This window comes from Rissa tridactyla, chromosome 4 (genome assembly GCF_028500815.1).
Source record: "Rissa tridactyla isolate bRisTri1 chromosome 4, bRisTri1.patW.cur.20221130, whole genome shotgun sequence".
NCBI classification, from domain to species: domain Eukaryota; kingdom Metazoa; phylum Chordata; class Aves; order Charadriiformes; family Laridae; genus Rissa; species Rissa tridactyla.
This window is the reverse complement of record NC_071469.1, coordinates 59,586,431-59,603,434: the sequence shown is the minus strand read 5'-3', so window position 1 is coordinate 59,603,434 and position 17,004 is coordinate 59,586,431. Positions and strand designations below refer to the sequence as shown.

Below are 17,004 nucleotides of genomic sequence, written 5' to 3'. Positions count from 1 at the left end.
ATATAAATTCCTTATCATCTAGGCATATAAAAAGGGGCATTGATCCATAAACCACCCAGTTAAAATAGCAGGGAAACCTGCTTCTGGGTACCATTCTGGATGGCAAACTGTTCCGAGGTTCTCACTTTGTTGAAGACTCTTGCTGCAACGCCATTATTGTTCACCAGTTTCACTGCCACAAGATTGTTCGGACAACTTATGGAGGAGCCTCTGGAGATGCAGCTTATGGTGCTGAAGGCTTTTGTTGGTTTCACAGAGACCGCAACTTACATTTTTACTGCTTTCCCTCAATAAAATAATCTGCCAGAATGATACCTGGATTGGCCTGCTAGAATGATCTTTGCAGCTGCCTTCCTAGTAAGTACATTTATTATCATTAAAGATTCTCTCAGCAGTTGAGATATGACCATTCTCCTATCCAGAGTCTCAGCATAACTTATTATGTTTTTATTTGGTAAGATAGCAAGAGCTGCATCCTAAAGCTTTGAGGATCCATGTTATTATAGTGATAAACAAAAAGATAAACTCTTCAACAGGGTGGTGATGACAAAGTTTATATATTTTAGCACACTGTAATCAGCACTCACTGATTTATGTTGTGGTACTTGTTTAGCAACCGTGATTTTTGCATTTACATATAGCAATATTACTGTTGGCTATTCTTGATGTCTAACTATGGAATCCCATTACTGTTTTGTCAGAGAAAACATGGAGTTTACTGATTTGCGTCAGTGACTGGAAGTTCCCTATGAGTAGCAAAGGTCACCTGGCCCTTTTCCCTGTGGAGGGGTGCCCACGGCAAGTTTCAGAGTAAGAGATCATTTTAGAAGACTGATCTACAACTTGCTGAAGCTCTTCTGCCCTTCTCACTGGCATTTATTTTTCACAACACAAAGTACTGCTTGTATTTCCTGTTAGCTGCTTAAACACACGGCTCAAATTTTATCTTCTGAAGAATTGTATCATCACAGCTTTGTGCAACACACTTGACTTGCAACACATCAAACCAATCCTGACGATTGCTAAAGATGTCTCAGCTCGGTGCACTGCATCCTTAACATTCGTGTACTGCAATTTTACATTCATAGTTAAATATCAGTAGCATATGGCTTAGTTTCCATTTCCTCCTTGTAAACTTATTTTTTTTGAACTGGTTTAAACTGACATTTGATTCCTTTGAGTCAGAGATCAGATCCGCAGCCTGAGGTTGCGCAGCACTGGCAAAGATGACAGGGTGCCCAGGCTCAGACTGGAAGAGGATTCATGGTGGTTTGCGTTTGCTGAAGCACGACCACCAGTGAGCACCTCGTATTTCACTGTGCTGGTTTTGGCTAGGATAGAGTTAATTTTCTACATAATAGCTAGTATGGGGCTATGTTTTGGATTTGTGCTGAAAACAGTGTTGATAATATTCATCTGGCTGGGAGTGCAGAAGAAGTTGGGAGGGGACACAGCCAGGACAGCTGACCCCAACTGATCAAAGGGATATTCTATGCCATACGAGACATCATGCTCAACTTATAAAGCTGGGAGAAGAAGGAGGAATGGGGGGGATGTTTGGAGTTACGGTATTTTGTCTTCCCAAATAACCATTACATGCAATGGAGTCCTGCTTTCCTGGGGATGGCTGAACACCTGCCTGCCGATGGGAAGCGGTGAATGAATTTCTTGTTTTGCTTTGCTTGAGTGTGTGGCTTTTCCTTTACCTATTAAACTGTCTTTATCTCATCCCACCAGTTTTTCCTCACTCTTACCCTTCCAATTCTCTCCCCCATCCCACCAAGGGGGAGTAAGCGAACAGTTCTGTGGTTCTTGGCTGCCCGCTGGGGTTAAAACCATGACATTTACAAACACAGGCAGCAAAGCAACATTTGTTTCTTAATGCATCTTCTCTAATGAACCTTCAAATAAATAAAGGTCCCAGAGGAAGGAAAATTTGTTACCTGCAACCATCAGTCAGCTAATTAAATATGATCAAAACCAGATAACATCCTAAGTATTATTTCAAAAGATTTATATAAGTACAGAGATGAAGAATCTTAATAAATGATGGCCTGGCTTAAGTTACTTTAGTTCTTGATTTTCATTTGTAATTTCTTTCTGATCAGCCTGAACCACTCTTTTACTTTCAAAAAGCCCAACAAAAACTATCTTTGTGCTTCTTTTTATATATACACACACAGATATATACATACACATATATGTAAGGTTCCCACCTTTGAAGGAAGACACACACACACAAACACTGATCTCATTTGCTTTAAGCTTGAACTCCTATACTCCGCTGTAAACTTTAATTATATAAAGCTACTGCATATGTGGCTTTACCGATGATGTCTATTCTCATGCTCCCTGATCCATTCGTAATAGTTTCTCACTTCAGGTACTCATATTGAAACCTTTTTCACTTCTCCCCCTGCCCCTGAACTTCGTATTTGTATTAGATGCTATATAAGAGAGTTACTGTCCATGACAAGGTTCCTGGGCATTTTAGTAGTAAAATAACAACCTTGACCACTTCTAAAGAACTGTTACACCACATCACTTCATCTTTGGCTCTCATCATACTGTTATTTTACATGTCACCAGAAAGTTCACTTTTCAGTACTTCAGACTGCTGAACTCAGTGACGAGGAAGCATATTAAATTATAGTCACCATAAAGGCATTGCAAATTATAATAATCGGAAATCATCTTAAGTAGTATATTCAGGGATGAAGCAGGCTTTTTTTCCCTATAATTTTTTCTTTGTAATTGATCCACAAAGCCTGTTGGGGGTGGGGGGTTGTGGGGGGGAAACACAAACAAAAAACTAAAGCCTACCATCCCACTTGTAGAATTACAAAGTTATTCTGGCTTCAAGTGAAATTGAGGGAGAAAAAACAAACAAGATTTAATGTTTGTAGAGTCTGTGAAAATATGGGTTCAGCTACCTGTTTTTTCTTATTATTTGTATTCTCTATGGGATAACTATATTAATAATTCTGTATTATACATATGCATTAATGAAGACGTGAGTCCTGTCAAAGTTTAAGGCGCAGTACGCCTTAACTTTTATGAAAAAAAATTAAGAGAAATGATTTGAAACAAAGGATGAAAAGGATGTTTTCAGTTTACAAACTGCTGATACCCATTTTTGAAGACCACTCTGCTCCTCTTGATTATAACAGGCTTTGCCTTCATTGCTGTGTTTCCATTCAGGAAGGATTCAGAGAGTTTAAAAGCATGATTATGAAGTAGAGGATAGCAAGTACTAAAACCACAAACCAAAGACCTCACACATCATATGTTACACAAGTAATCATCAGCCTTGTGTAAGATCCAGAAGGGAATAGGAACCTGTTTTCAGAAGCATCTCCTTTTAGGTAACAAAATACTGTTATAAGCACTGTTGTAGTCAATTCAATTAGTTTTAAAAGCATAATATTAAAGTTACCTAACAAGCACTGTTAAGGTAACCTCTTTCACTATTCAGTATTAAGGTATATTTGCTTTGGAGGCAGAAAGAAATTCCAATTCCCAAAACCAAAAAGGCAAGATGTTAATAAAAATTGAAAATAGGAAATTACAGAAGTTAAAAACAAATAAAAAAAACACATAACTGCTTTAAGAGCAACACATAGTGCATCTTTTTAGTCAGCAAATGGCACTTCATTTAATACTAAGGGTGTGCTCACTTGCTACACTTAAGTATTTTTCAATGGTTGTATCAACCCATTAAAACATTCTCTCTTGGAAAGAAAAATCAGAACTGCAAGCCATGAACAAAAATCAACTTTCAAAAAAGTTTGTTGGTTTTGGGTGGTTTTTGTTGTTGTTGGGTTTGGGTTTTTTTTTTTAAGATGTTGGCACACCTGTTTGAAGACAAAAAAAAAAACCCAACTCAAAGCCCACAGACTTTATTTACAGACCTGATACAAGAAAAAAATCCATCCTGATTTTAAATGCGGTTTTGGTTTAAAGTTCTGTCTTACTAATGTTAGAAGTAAAATCCCAAACCAACAGCCTTAGAAAGCTTCAGAAAACAGAAGGGCTAGCACTGTCCATTTATAGCCATTCTGTAGTCAAACTTGAAATGACTAGTTGTTCAAAATTTCAGATTTATTTCATAATATGAGTATCTCGCTTCTTCCAAATGAAAGATGACCAAATTCCAAGTCAATTTTATACACTACATGCGACTGACTCATGAAAATACTGGCTACTCCACCTATTACTCCACCTGGGACATATTACTGAGTATGTACTGAAGAAAAACCTAGGGTACAGCTAGGTTCATTATGTGCTGTATACACCAGACAAACACAGCTTATTTATTTGTCCCGCTGAAAACTTAAGGGTTTGGGTGTGCTTCACTACAGGCTGTCAGGAATTCCTGATCTAGATGGCTATATAACTGGCATCAAACTGACAGTAGAGTAGGGAGTACTTCCAAAATCCTTAAAACACTGTTTTATGTTATAATTGAATTAATACTCAGTTTCAGGCATTAATTAAAAGAGATAAATCTGATCTATGCTAAATATATCTCTTTATAAAAGGCATCTGCTTCTATACAGAACAATACAGAAGAATCTTATACCTCAAAGATGCTGAACTCAATGCATCCAAAAATGTTGTGCCACTGAGTGACAGAGATTGCCCGTCTAACTACAGTAATGGAAAAGAACTTAAATGACAGCTGCTTTATACAAGTGACACTAAATACGTATACACTGAATCACATGCAGGTACAAATTTGCATACTAAACAATTAAAACAGGATCATCTCAGCTGAAGGAAAGAGTGTTCTGTGGCAAGGTGGTATTTCCAGAAATTATTTAGGAGCATTAGAAGCTGGTTCTCATACATGTGAACAAGGTGGGGAAAACCAGCCCAGAACTTTTGGAAAGGTATTCTCCCCTCCCCGACCCCCAAACCTCAAGCTCCTCCGCCATACTCCCTAATGAGTTACCTAGTAAGTACTTGTCTGTGCTAAGATTTTCAAGTATAACTTTAAAAATTCTGAAGTAGAAAAATCTAGTCACAAGCTAGAGACTGTACAACAGTCTCCATATGCCATCTTCAAGATCAGATGCATTTGTTTCCAAGGGTTACTAATAACTGGTACACCACCTTAAAAAGTACTGCAATGAAAATCACAAACAGGAAACATAGAAAAAATAAACAACAGTATATAGAAAACATGGAGTCAACTTTCTCAATAACTTGCTGCTACTGATCACAGGCACCTGTTAACACAAAAAAATGCTGGATTTATTGCTTTTGTCTATTCCTAGTTTCCCTTTTAACATTAGAATATGATCTCTGCTAAGAAACCCATACTAAACCATTAACACCACTTCTATTCCACATCCCTTTTCTAATTTGTTATTTTTAAGGAAAATAGAAGTCATATGTGTACATGTAATCAGGAATCAGTAAAAGTAGTAATAAGAACACTGATAGTCTTTCCCCACTGTGCGCTGGCTAATATAAGAAAGGTGATCAGAGAAAACTGGATAGCTACCTCTCAAGGTTCTTTCAGAAATATGAAAATCCTTAGCTTTTTGCTGAAGCATTTTAAAGATAGCCCATAAAAGAGAGATTTCTGTAGTTTTGTTACCATTCCCAAAAAATATTACCACTATGCTGAATAGCTTAATAAATTAACTTTTAAATAAAAAAGGCTTCACAAAGCAGGGAAGAAAAGTCTCTGGAAAAAAAAAAAAAAGCCTGACAAAAATCACTGCACTGGAAGCTATTACCAGTGTTTAATAAACCTACTGCAAAGTGATAGCTGCGAGACAGTGGCAGAACAGAAGCATGGATCAGTACTTAAATCTTTTTTTTTTTTAAATTAGTTTCAATGGTGATTATAATTCAACATTAGCAACACATGCTGTCAATAAAAGAAGCAATTTCTTGCACAGCAAGAAAACTAGCCAATGCAGTTTGTATTTTATTACATTTTGATTTGTCTGTATTCAAAAAACACACCTTTAAAGTAGAAAGAAGCAAACAGGGCAGCACATGGAAACAACGAGATAATACACAAACACACACCCTCCTCAAACCACATTAGTCTTCTGTTTTCTGTTCTGCATGGCAGAAGAACTTGAAGAAAGAGTTACATTTTCTGTTCTCATTTGCTGAATATCACCAAGCCAATACTTTCTCAAACAACGAAGGCAGTCTTTCTGTTCTACAGAGTACTCAGCACCCAGATTCAAAATGAATACAATTTTAAATGTAGAAGTTTCGTGCCTTCTTAAACCAGTCCAGCTAGACCTAGAAGATGCTGTCAATCCCACTCACCTACTACTGCCTTGTATGAAAGGTTAACAGCTATTTGTGACCATTCCATCCCCCAGGTGAACCACAACAGTGAATTGTCCAAATGCTTCCAGACCATTTCAGTGACTGGTGAAAAGTGCAAGTTTTAGCACATCCCTTCTCACAGGCAAAAGAGACAGAAATAAGAGTATATAGAGTTAAAATTTTAACTTCCTTCCCTAGTGGTTGTATTTGAAAACTACTGTTAAAGTACTGTAAGAAACACCTGAATTTTTAGAAGCGTTAGGTTCTTGCTAGAGACAGAAAAAGGTAATGTTCCTCAACAACAATTAACTACTACCAACCCAGCTCTTTCTAAAGAAATTAGACTGACCATAAGTTACTACTGCCTTAACTCAAAAAACCCCCACGCCCCTGTGACAAAACAGAACTCTATAATAAAGCTTATCTGTCAGGCAAGTAACTTCTGCAAAGGCCAGTTAGGTCACACGGAATACGTCCACAAATTACTAAGTGTTGGCAAAGCCCAGCCCCACACCCAGGCCTCTTTTTTTTTTTTTTTTTTTTTTGGTATTTGTGTATAGGTTTTGGGCACTGGTAAACAAACCCCCCAAGGATTTTACCAGAGTAGAGACACTACTACCACACAGAGGAAAAACAATATACAACACATTAAATCTTCGTTCACAACCTGAAAACATTAATATCCTGGACTAATTACTGAAGTAAGAGATTAGACATAAGAGAACAGATTCCACTGTTCTGACTACTATTTAGTCTAATTCATTAATGGTTGCTAACAGGCTACAAACTAAAGCTAGATAGGAGCTTAATCATATTAGCTCCTTTCTTAAGTGTTCAAGAAGTGAACAATATGCAACTGGAAATTGGAATTCTTGCATTAGGGTACAGCACAACAAGGTGCCTTCACCTTACACATACTGTGCAATTCTGGCAACTCTGACACAAAAAGAATGGAACACCAAAACAGAGAAGGACAATTAAAGCAATGGAAGTCCTCCCACCTAGGGGAGATTAAGCAGGGCTTGGGGGGGGAAAGTAATCTACAGATGGCAATATAAAAAAAAAAGAGTCATTTACATCATTAATAATATGAAAAAAATTTACACCACACCTCAGCTAAGCAACCTTTAAGCCACATACTGGCTTAAAGAAAAGCATACCAGCATGGAAGACCATACATCTACTCTGTTCCTAAATCTCTCTTCCTGACTATTAGCTACTGACCACACAGCAAATATGAAGCAACACAGACCTCTCTTCTTATGTAGCATGGCTCTTTTGGTATTACATCAAGTAACCAAGGCACAGGTCATGCAAGAAGAATCATCTTGTATTCTTTTCCCTAAATATCTGCTTGGTGGGAATGCTGGAGACAGGAAAACAGGCAAGATGGACCTTGCTTTCAAACACAACTACGATGGGATTCTTTGAGATTTAAATGAAGAGGCATTTACTTCAGTTGGTCACCTGTGTGCTGCAGCTACTATTTAGTATTTCTGTACATGCTTATGTGCTTCTGATGAAGTTTTCAAACTGAGAAAGCATCATCTTAAATCACTTTCAACCCCTTTCAGCATGGGCATTGTGACCTGGCATACGAGAAATCATTTCAATCCCTTTCAAACTTGCTGTACAGCCTCACTCAACTGAAATCTCATTTCCCTGACTGTAACACAGGAAAAACATTTGTTCATTTTTTGTAAATATTAAGATCTGTTGTACTTTTTTATCTATAGAAGTCCAAGGCATCATGAATTTAGTTAAGTGCTACAAAAATGTCTATAAATAAAGCATTTGTGGGATGCTGCTGTTAGTGTTGTCCCCGTTCTTTGAATAGGAGACAGTTTCTAGTCTTTACAATTGGCCATTTGCATTAAATTCATTTGCATCATACGCATATGCATTAATGCATTTTGAGAAAGAAAAAAAGTATGAGATGAACCAGTATATTTCCAAATCTACTCATCGTCTAGAAGAGGATTTTAAAAAAGCCATGTTAATATACATGTACAAGGAAACATGAAGACAACCCCCCTTAAAATGAAAAAAAAAAAAACCACCTAAAAATATATTAACAGTGTGTTCCAGAATATTTCTATATTTACTAGTCTTCACTATGTTAACAAAGAGCCTCCTTTCTGCTCATAAAAGCACCAGCTACCATACATCACGATTACAGCCAGCCACATTAGAATGCAGAGTCTACACTATTTGTGCGCAATTATTCTATTAATTAAGTTAATGAGTCAAGCACTGAGGTGTTCAAAATTGTATGGAGACTAAATAATGCCCACTGGGAATGGCAGCCATACTACATGTGCCAGTCACATTCTCAGACCCTTTCCTTTATGATTAAGTATCATAGACAACATAAGAAAACTGTACTTTTCATTGGGAACTCTACCTGAAAGGACAACCAAAAAAGAAAAATGTACGAAACCTACAATATATTCTCCTGTGGAGATTCATCTCTCACAAGTTAAAAAAAAAAAGCTAGATTTACAAACATAGAAGAAAATTACAGAGAAAACTGCATATACATTTTCAGTTAACATTTAAAGCTCTCCGCTAACTAACTATGGGAGCTTTACACTCTATCCTGAAGTACCAAGAAGGAATAAGAAAATCAGTTTTGGTCTCAGCAGCTTGTCATTCAGAAGCTTGAGAAGATGAGCAGTCAACAAAATGCACAGCAAAGATGCTGATAATGACAAGCATTACAACTGCACAGGAACTAAAATTACAGCCAAATAGTAATACTCTTTTTAACATTGCAGCAATATACCGTAAAGACAGAACATATCACAATAAAGAATGTCTATTTACACCACTATAAACATCTACACAGAATGCAATATCAGAGAGCTTTCCTAGTAGCTAAGATGCCTCCAACAAAATTCACTCACTCTTTTATCTGAATTTGCAAAAATACTTAAGTTTACAAATTTTAATGATCATCTTTATTTATGACAGTAGCATGCATCTTTCTGCACAACGAATGAGAACTCATTGAAGTGCATCAGAAAGAGCATAGTAAATATTCCCACTCACCTACCCCAACAGTCATTTCAGAGAAGGAAAAATGGTAGAGCTGGATGAGTGTTTTGTTCTCTAACATTATGTTTCAGGATCAAGACATGTAGTTTAGAGGCTGAAATAAGCTTTTCAGCATAGCATTTTACATTCAGGTTGATATGAACATTTTAAAGGAAGTTTCAGAATCCACCTAAACAGCAGATTTCCAAACAAAGCAAATGTATTAATTTTGAGTTTCTGGATTAACGTGTGAAAGGGAGTGAATAATCATTTAATTGACTCCTTTGAAGCCACTGCACCTTGCTTATGGGCAAAACAGAACGCAATGTAGAAAGAAAAAAAATATATCAGCATCAACAGCAGAATAATCAGTCAAAAATGGAATGCACCATTATATGCTTACAAAAAGAAATCACACAACAGAACAACCGGCAGCCTTTGATTTAGCCTAAGGTCTCCTGATAATATAACAGGCTACTGACACTTAACTGACATGCCAACATTGACAGTTTGAGAAAAGAGAGCTTTGGGAATTACAGAGAATGATAAAACCTGCAACAAGCAACTAGAAGACAAGCCCAAAACCTCACGGTAAGACTAGAAAGTAAGACAGATGTACACCTCATAACCAAAAAGGAAACAGATGAATATTTAAGACTGTGAGCAAAAAAGCATTTATTTAAGTAAAACTAACTTCCTCAAAAGCATCTCTCTTAAGACTTATAAACACTCCTTGTCAAATATCAGGGCAGTCATTTTTTCACAGCCACCTGTCACGTCAAAATTCTAACAGTCTAGAAAAACTTAAAAAACACTCTTCAAAAGTCATGACAAAGTTGCCTGGAATAAAACCTACATATTTTAGTAATATTTACCTCATGTTCTTGGTTATCTTGTCCATCTTTGCCGCTTTTTCCACTCTTGGCTGATTTTGCAGGTTCCTTAAAAAAAAAAAAAAAAAAAAAAAAAAAGAAGTTAGTAGTCCTAGTTACCTTGAAAAGGAGATCTAGATAGATTTTCAAGTGAAGAAATCAGTGGTTTTTTTTTAAACTATCACTAAGAATATTAAAATTGATGGGACAAAAATGATACTATTATTTTGGAAGATCTTACTACGGAACTATCAGTCTCTATAAAGCTGCTTTACACATTTTTCATCTGCAGAAAGGTTTTGGAACTTTATTGATCCCTCAAAATTCACCCATAACGTATATAAAGATAAGCTTTCATGCAGGTAAGCAGGCAGGGACAAAGAATGCAAGTGATGTGAACTATGTCTAAGAATTTACCCTTGCTGTCTTTGGTCTTTAGCACCAGGAATATTTATATTTAGTTTAGCTTTGAAACTAGCATCAGTGCAGTATACACATTTTACACTTCATTATTTTCTCTGTTCTAGGGGATAGAACATCTAGCATTAGAAGTAGGCCCACAACTCAAATTTCTCCTTCCCAGCATTGTACCTGACTTGCATCCTTCACCTCTAATGTATTTTTGAGGTTTGTTATTCCCAGAAAAGTTTGAATGTTTTTAATATCAAAGGTGGGGTGGATATTAGGACAGAGTTAAAACAAACAAAGCCTCACAAACCACAACACCCAACCTACCTACATCTAATTTTAAAACGATGTTGAAAAACTAAAAGACAAGCAGAAGTCAACGAAAAAGAAAAGGTCCAGAGGGATAGCAGCTGGATGAGGAAAACCGTATAATTCGCTGTTTCTGACTTCCATTCATATAGCTAATTGCCTACCAGACAAAATAAAGTGCAATCCAGTTAACTTTCTGTTGGACTTAGAAGTTTTCTGCGAACATTAGTTGTGCAACCCCCTTTCGCGGCTGCCAGACAAATCACTCCCGGGAGTGCCGGGGGAAACTGAGGCAAAGCGGGGCCAAAGCTGGATCCTCTCCAATTGTCGGGAAAAGGAGGCGAAAAGATTTCAAGTGGTCCCTAGAGTGCTTATGGCGATCCCCCAAGCACAACTTCAGCTGCAGCCAGAGCCACGCAGCGGCAAAGCTTCCCGGGACGGGGACCGGGCAAGCAGCTCTGGGGACGGACCCCCCCAGTCCTTCCTCTATGAAAAACACCCCTTCCTCCCCCCAAACACAGCCAGACCAGCCCCGAAGTAAGAGCCCCCCCACTCCCTCCCAGCGCACGCTTCCGCCAGCCACGGCTGAGGACGCGCTGCCCATCCCCTCCCTCCAGCACACCCCCGCACGCCAAAAACACGGCCTCCCTCCACCGACACCCTCCCTCCGGCTGCCCCCAACTCCGCGCCCCCTTTTCGGCGGGGCAGACCGCCGGCACCCGGCGAGACGATACCAAGGGACCCCCACACACCCCTGGCCGCCACGGCCCCCCACCCGCCCCCTCCCCGGACTAGGCCCCACCGGGAGCTGCCCCCTCCCCAGTACCCGGCGCCCGGGGGAAGCAGGGGGCCGGCATTCAGCGGTGAGGGGAGGGGCCTGCCCCTCACCCTGCTTCTCCGCAGCGGCGGGAAGCATCCCACCGACCCCCTCGGCGCCGGGCTCCGCTGCCGCCCCCCACCGCGCACTGCCCCAGGCCCCTCCTCCCCGCGGGGCCTGCGCCCCAGAGCCTCCCCGCGGGGCTCCGGCTCCCACCCCCTGCCCCGCAACCCCCCACCGCCACCGACTCACTTTTTCCTTCTTGTTTTTATTCGGCATGGCCGCCCCACGCGCCGCGGCCGCCCAGGCGCAACCCCCAGCGGCCCCGCTCCGCGCTGCGCCCGCCCCGCGCTGCCGCTCCCCCCGTCCTCGGCGGCGGCCTCAGCCCTCCCCCTTCCTCCCCCGCCCGCCGCCAGCGGGCCCGCTGCCTCCCCATTGGCTGCCCGCGTCACGTGAGCCGCGGCTCCCCCAGCGTCACCGCGTAGGCGGGGCTGGCGGCAACTCCCCGCCCCTCGGCCCTCCCGCCCCGCCGACGGGGCCGGGCGCGGGGCTCTCCCTGCTCCGCCCGGGCTGTGGGGCGGGACGGCTCAGCCCACCCCAAGGCGTGGCTGGAGCCGCGAGGGCCCGTCCCGCCCCCGCGCCCCGATCCCGCCGCCTTTTCTGAGGGGAGGGAGCGGGGCGGGCTGAGGTGTCCGCAGCACCCCGGGCCTGCGGCGGGTTCTCCCTCAGCCGGTAGCACCAGGTGGGAAGCGAGAAGTCCCTGCAGCCGCCCCCCCACCCTCCATCCCGAGTTGTCTACCGGAGCCCGCTACTGAGTGAGGGGTATGGGTGGTGGGACCGTCGTGTGGTGTCCGAGCGCCTGTTACTGGAGAGCGGCAAGTGTTTTAAGGAAGAAAAAAAAAAAACCAAACGAAAAAAACCCAATATAGGACATAAGTGAAGTATGCTGGCCCTCTTGTACAAATCCCGTGTGTTCATCATCAGTTTGAGGACTTCGATATGTGCTTGCAGTGTATGGATAAGGAAAAGGTGAGCTTTGCATAGTTGCAGCCTGGATTTTATGATAGTCTCTTTATCCCTTGTTTGTTTTTAAAAGCCTGGGTGCAGATGTTTTTGTTTTCATGATGCTCACCTGTACCAGAGGGAATTTATTTTTTTTTTTCCAAACAAATCGCTCTTTAATCTCTCAAAGCCAGAATGCAAAAATCGGAACAATCTTCTTAGACAAATGAAGAAAGGTGTATATAATTCATCTGGAAAATTTACAAACTGTGTTTCTCACATGGCCAGATTAAGCCCCAAATTACTGTTAGCTGAGGAAAAAGCACAGGGAAAGTTAATACTCATAATAATGCTAAGACATAAAGTATTTAAAATGTAGGTTGGGCATGCTTATTAAATTCTGATTGTGCTGTGCTACTAAAGGATAGAAAAAATGCAGCCTAATAAATACCAGCATAAAAGTGAAGCTGATCTTTTTCTTTATCCCACCTGTATCAAAGCCAGCATAAGCAAGTGTCTGTGCTCTCACTTTTAGGAACTGGGATTTCTAGTAACCATTTGTGTCTGATGTGATGATATCTAACATCAGGTTGCATCCATTATATTTGAACACGTTGCTTTTGGTGTGGTGAAAGGAAAAGGAACTTTCCTTTTTCCAGGCACTGCAGAGAAGTCTGCTGGCTGTGGAGAACTGCTTCCTCTTGAGGCTTCAGTCCCCTTCTTTTCCTGCCTCTTAAGTGCTAGCAAACAAATTATATCTGCCTCTTATCCTTTCCCTAATCTGCTCTGGTTTGAGGATTTAGGAAAGGGGTGCAATTATCACTATTGTGCTTCTGTTAAGAGCCAGTCATGAATGAGTTACTGATATTAAACAAGACTTCCGACCAAAAGAACAACATGTATTTTGAACGTACTAAGAGGCGGTAAGGGAAAGAAGTCTACCTCCATCTGTAGTTTGGAGTTTGATCGGTGTATGAAAGGGTTTGTACAGCTGAGGATAAATTCGAGAGCTTCCAGTTATTTGTTAGCTTTCAGTTTCATAGAAGCTTAAACTACTCTCAATACCCAGCTGTTGTGTTCCTATCTCCCTCCTCTGCGCTGATGCTGGTACTGTGCAGCTCCTTAAACTAGTTCACAGAATTGATCAGATTGAAAACTCACCCCCCAAAGTGATGCGATGTTTGTTTTGTTTTGGGTTGGGTTTTTTTTGCCTTTAACTGGCACACCACCACCTGCTTCTGTAAACAGTAGCACTGGCTGAAAGAAGGGGGTGGAAATATGTGGCGGGGGCAGGATGTGACCTCAACAGCCTAGATTTAGATCCATTTAAGCAGCTTAATGAGTTTCTCATTGGCTCTTGGCCTCCTTTGTGCTCGCTAGTGCTCAGAGTTTTTCCAAATAATGGAAAAATCATCAGTATCATCGTTACCCAAGTACTTCTGAACAGCAGCAGCAAAAATTGTCTGTCCTTATTTTGCTTTTAGTTGGGAAACCCAATACGTCAGGCTGAATACATGTTCAAAAGATGGCACTGACTCAGTTAACGTTTAGGAGGTTTTCTTTGTGACCACAGATGTAGACACTCTTGTGAAAACTTGACTCCCCCTCACCTCACTTGCTGGGGAAAGTCTTATTCACCAGTAACAGAAAGCAATTGTGTTTTTCAAGGCCTGCTGTATTATATGAAATAATTAGTGGGTGGAAGTGCTTTACAAGACAAATAGTTGCATCTGTATGCTCTGGTGTCTTTATAAAATATGAGAATAAGACAAGTGACTTACATTTTCATGCCGCACGAAGATGAAATCTTATTTTTCTATAGTGGTACATCACTGTGGGCCAAATTATTCTGCTACAGAGTAGCATTAACTATATAAATAAGGTACTGTAATACAAGCATGAATATGACTATATTTGCGTTAACTTCTGAACATGTTTCATGCAAACTAGATATTTTCAAAAATGAGAACAGATTCAGACTGATTAGGCTATCTCTGTAATTAAAACAGCAGAACCTAATGCATGTAGCATAGATACCAATTTGCATTTTTTTACTGTGTTGATTAAATTGTCTAAACTTGCAAAAGTTAAATCACCAAATAATTTCAAGTCTTGTGTAAAACACCTGGATAATATTTAATAGCTTGAAACTGGGCCAAGTGTCCAGTGTGACAATGAAAGGAAAATATTTACACAGTTAGTCCTTTCCAACTGTATTGGATTTTTTTTTTTTTTTGTTTTAATCCCTTTACAGTGGTTGAGCAGTCATGCTCTGGTCTGAGTTTATTGAACAGATCACTGTCACTGTGATAGGGATAACATCTTCCATCCCCAGTTGTATGGTTTTACTGCTTTCTGTGCACTCTCTCTAGTTTAATTGGGTGGTATGCCAGTTCAACCTGCTAAAATGGCAGAAAACTAACTGAGCAGGGAAGACAGGAGACAATGAAACCTTTTGCTAGCAAGGTATTAATTTGGCTCAACTGAAACTATGCAACTACACTTGTGGACAAGGTTTGAGAAGCCAGTGAACTGTCATCATTAGACATAATTGTCAAACATTGGCAGGCTGTTTCTCAAAACACTTCTTTATTGACTGAAACAGATCTCTTCTGTGTCAGATGTAGAGAACTGAAAACTGAAGCACCACTGGCAGTAAAAAGGCTGGAATAGATGGGTTGAAATGTAAACAATTTTTTCATGCTTGTGCAGGCCAAACTACTAGTTAAGGTAACTTCTTGTCAGGAGTAGTGAAACTGCCAGATGACATCTGAAGGAACTAACTGAGGGAATATACTGCATCAGCAGCTGCAATCTAGCATCAAAAGCTGCAAAGCCAGTATATTCAACTTCACAAAAAAGCCCAAATCACGACAAACATCTTTCAGAAACCTCCACTAGCATGGATTTATTCTGCCTACCCTGAATTACATTAAATAGTTCTTGGGCTGTTCTCAATCTAAATTGTAAGGCTTTAATTCTCCTCAATTCTTTTAATGTCCATTAGTGTTGGATGCCCTGCTGTCACAATCTGCTGTGTTGTAAAGGTTACAAAATAATTTATTCAAAGCTGTATAAAAGTCAGACTCTTTTGAGGTAATGAGTAACAGGTCAAATTTTAGAACGTCATGCATGTAAACAACATGATATTTCAGCCCTGTGTGTGACCACGTAGTTAAAAATGGCAATTATTGGCATCACTTAACACAGAACCAGAGGTGCACATTCAGAACCATAATTAAGTGTATGTACGTGTAGTAGTGTCAGTATTGGATACCTTCTAGCTGTAATATTATTCCATATTTTTGTAAAATTTGTACTGGTAAAAAATGAAAAAAATGCTCACATATGATTAATTATACTATCTAAATCTCAGCTTTGAGAATTTTCAGTGACTATGTGGAAGTATTGCATTGAAATACAGATTTCTTTGGGTTTTATCTGTTCTTAAACGTTTTCATTCTCTTTCTTGCCTCTTAAGTTTAAAAAAATTGATGAGATTTCATTTTGAATGCCGTGAATAACTTTATCGGTTATTTAGACAAGTATAGCATTATAGAAAATGTTTGCTAGGAGTGTTTTCACTTTTGTTAAAAATGCAGGACTCTCTTTCCGTCAGGTAAGTAGTGGAAGCTCGCGTTAGGCTCCCTTTTTACTAAGCTCCCAGAAGCTTATTGGCAAAACCAGAAGTCAACTTGCTTATGACTCTTGTGTCGGGGGGCAGTGAGGGTGGGGCTGCTCCATGAGAAAGGAGCTGAGAGTGGAGCTTTCTCTGTGAGATTTGCTGGGAGGCCCAGTAAAGGCAGGGCTTCTCTCACCAGGGTACCATCCTGGTGGGGTCGGGATGGCGACAGTCACCAGTATGAGACAGGGCAAGGTAACAAGTCAGGGGTCCATCCATAAGCCCACTTAGGAACAAGAGCAGACAGGGTCAAAGATCAGGATGGAGGCAAGACTACCTATAATGCAAGTGTGAGCTTGCCGGAGTCAAGCTCAGAGAGAGGACTACTTATAACATAGGTCTGAGCAGATCGGGGCTATAGAGAAGACTACCTACAATGTATGTCTGAGGTCCATCTGGGAAGCTCAGTCAATAAGTCATGCTGGAAGGGGACAGGGCTGGATATAGAGAAAACTCTGACAAAGCAGGACAGGTTTGAGTGCCCAGGACAGAGCTTAAATGGAACTCTTTGACCAGTTGGAAATGTCACATATGGCTGGTAACTGGCCTGGTATTAGACGTTGTCAGTAGCTATTTTC

At 40.5% G+C, this 17,004-nt stretch overlaps 1 protein-coding gene and 1 long non-coding RNA gene across 5 annotated transcripts in view; one reads left to right on the top strand and one right to left on the bottom strand.

Annotated features, from left to right (window-relative positions):
- The window catches only part of PPP2R5C (protein phosphatase 2 regulatory subunit B'gamma), an 86,200-nt gene extending 74,088 nt beyond the window's left edge, over positions 1-12,112 (bottom strand). For 3 of the 4 annotated variants that reach the window (XM_054197875.1, XM_054197876.1, XM_054197874.1), the window contains exons 1-2: positions 11,995-12,112; positions 10,212-10,277 (exon numbers count right to left, since the gene is read on the bottom strand). In XM_054197875.1, coding sequence (XP_054053850.1) covers positions 10,212-10,277; positions 11,995-12,021 — 93 coding nt within the window. In that variant the 5' untranslated portion in view covers positions 12,022-12,112. Of the gene's footprint in view, positions 1-10,211; positions 10,278-11,089; positions 11,237-11,994 lie in introns of those variants that run through there. The other variant, XM_054197879.1, reaches the window with a different exon arrangement.
- A 300-nt stretch (positions 12,113-12,412) lies between these two features.
- Positions 12,413-17,004, top strand: part of LOC128909005 (uncharacterized) — a 52,618-nt gene continuing 48,026 nt past the window's right edge. Inside the window, exon 1 of the long non-coding RNA XR_008466177.1 lies at positions 12,413-12,771. This is a non-coding gene — a long non-coding RNA (uncharacterized LOC128909005). The remainder of the gene's footprint in view (positions 12,772-17,004) is intronic.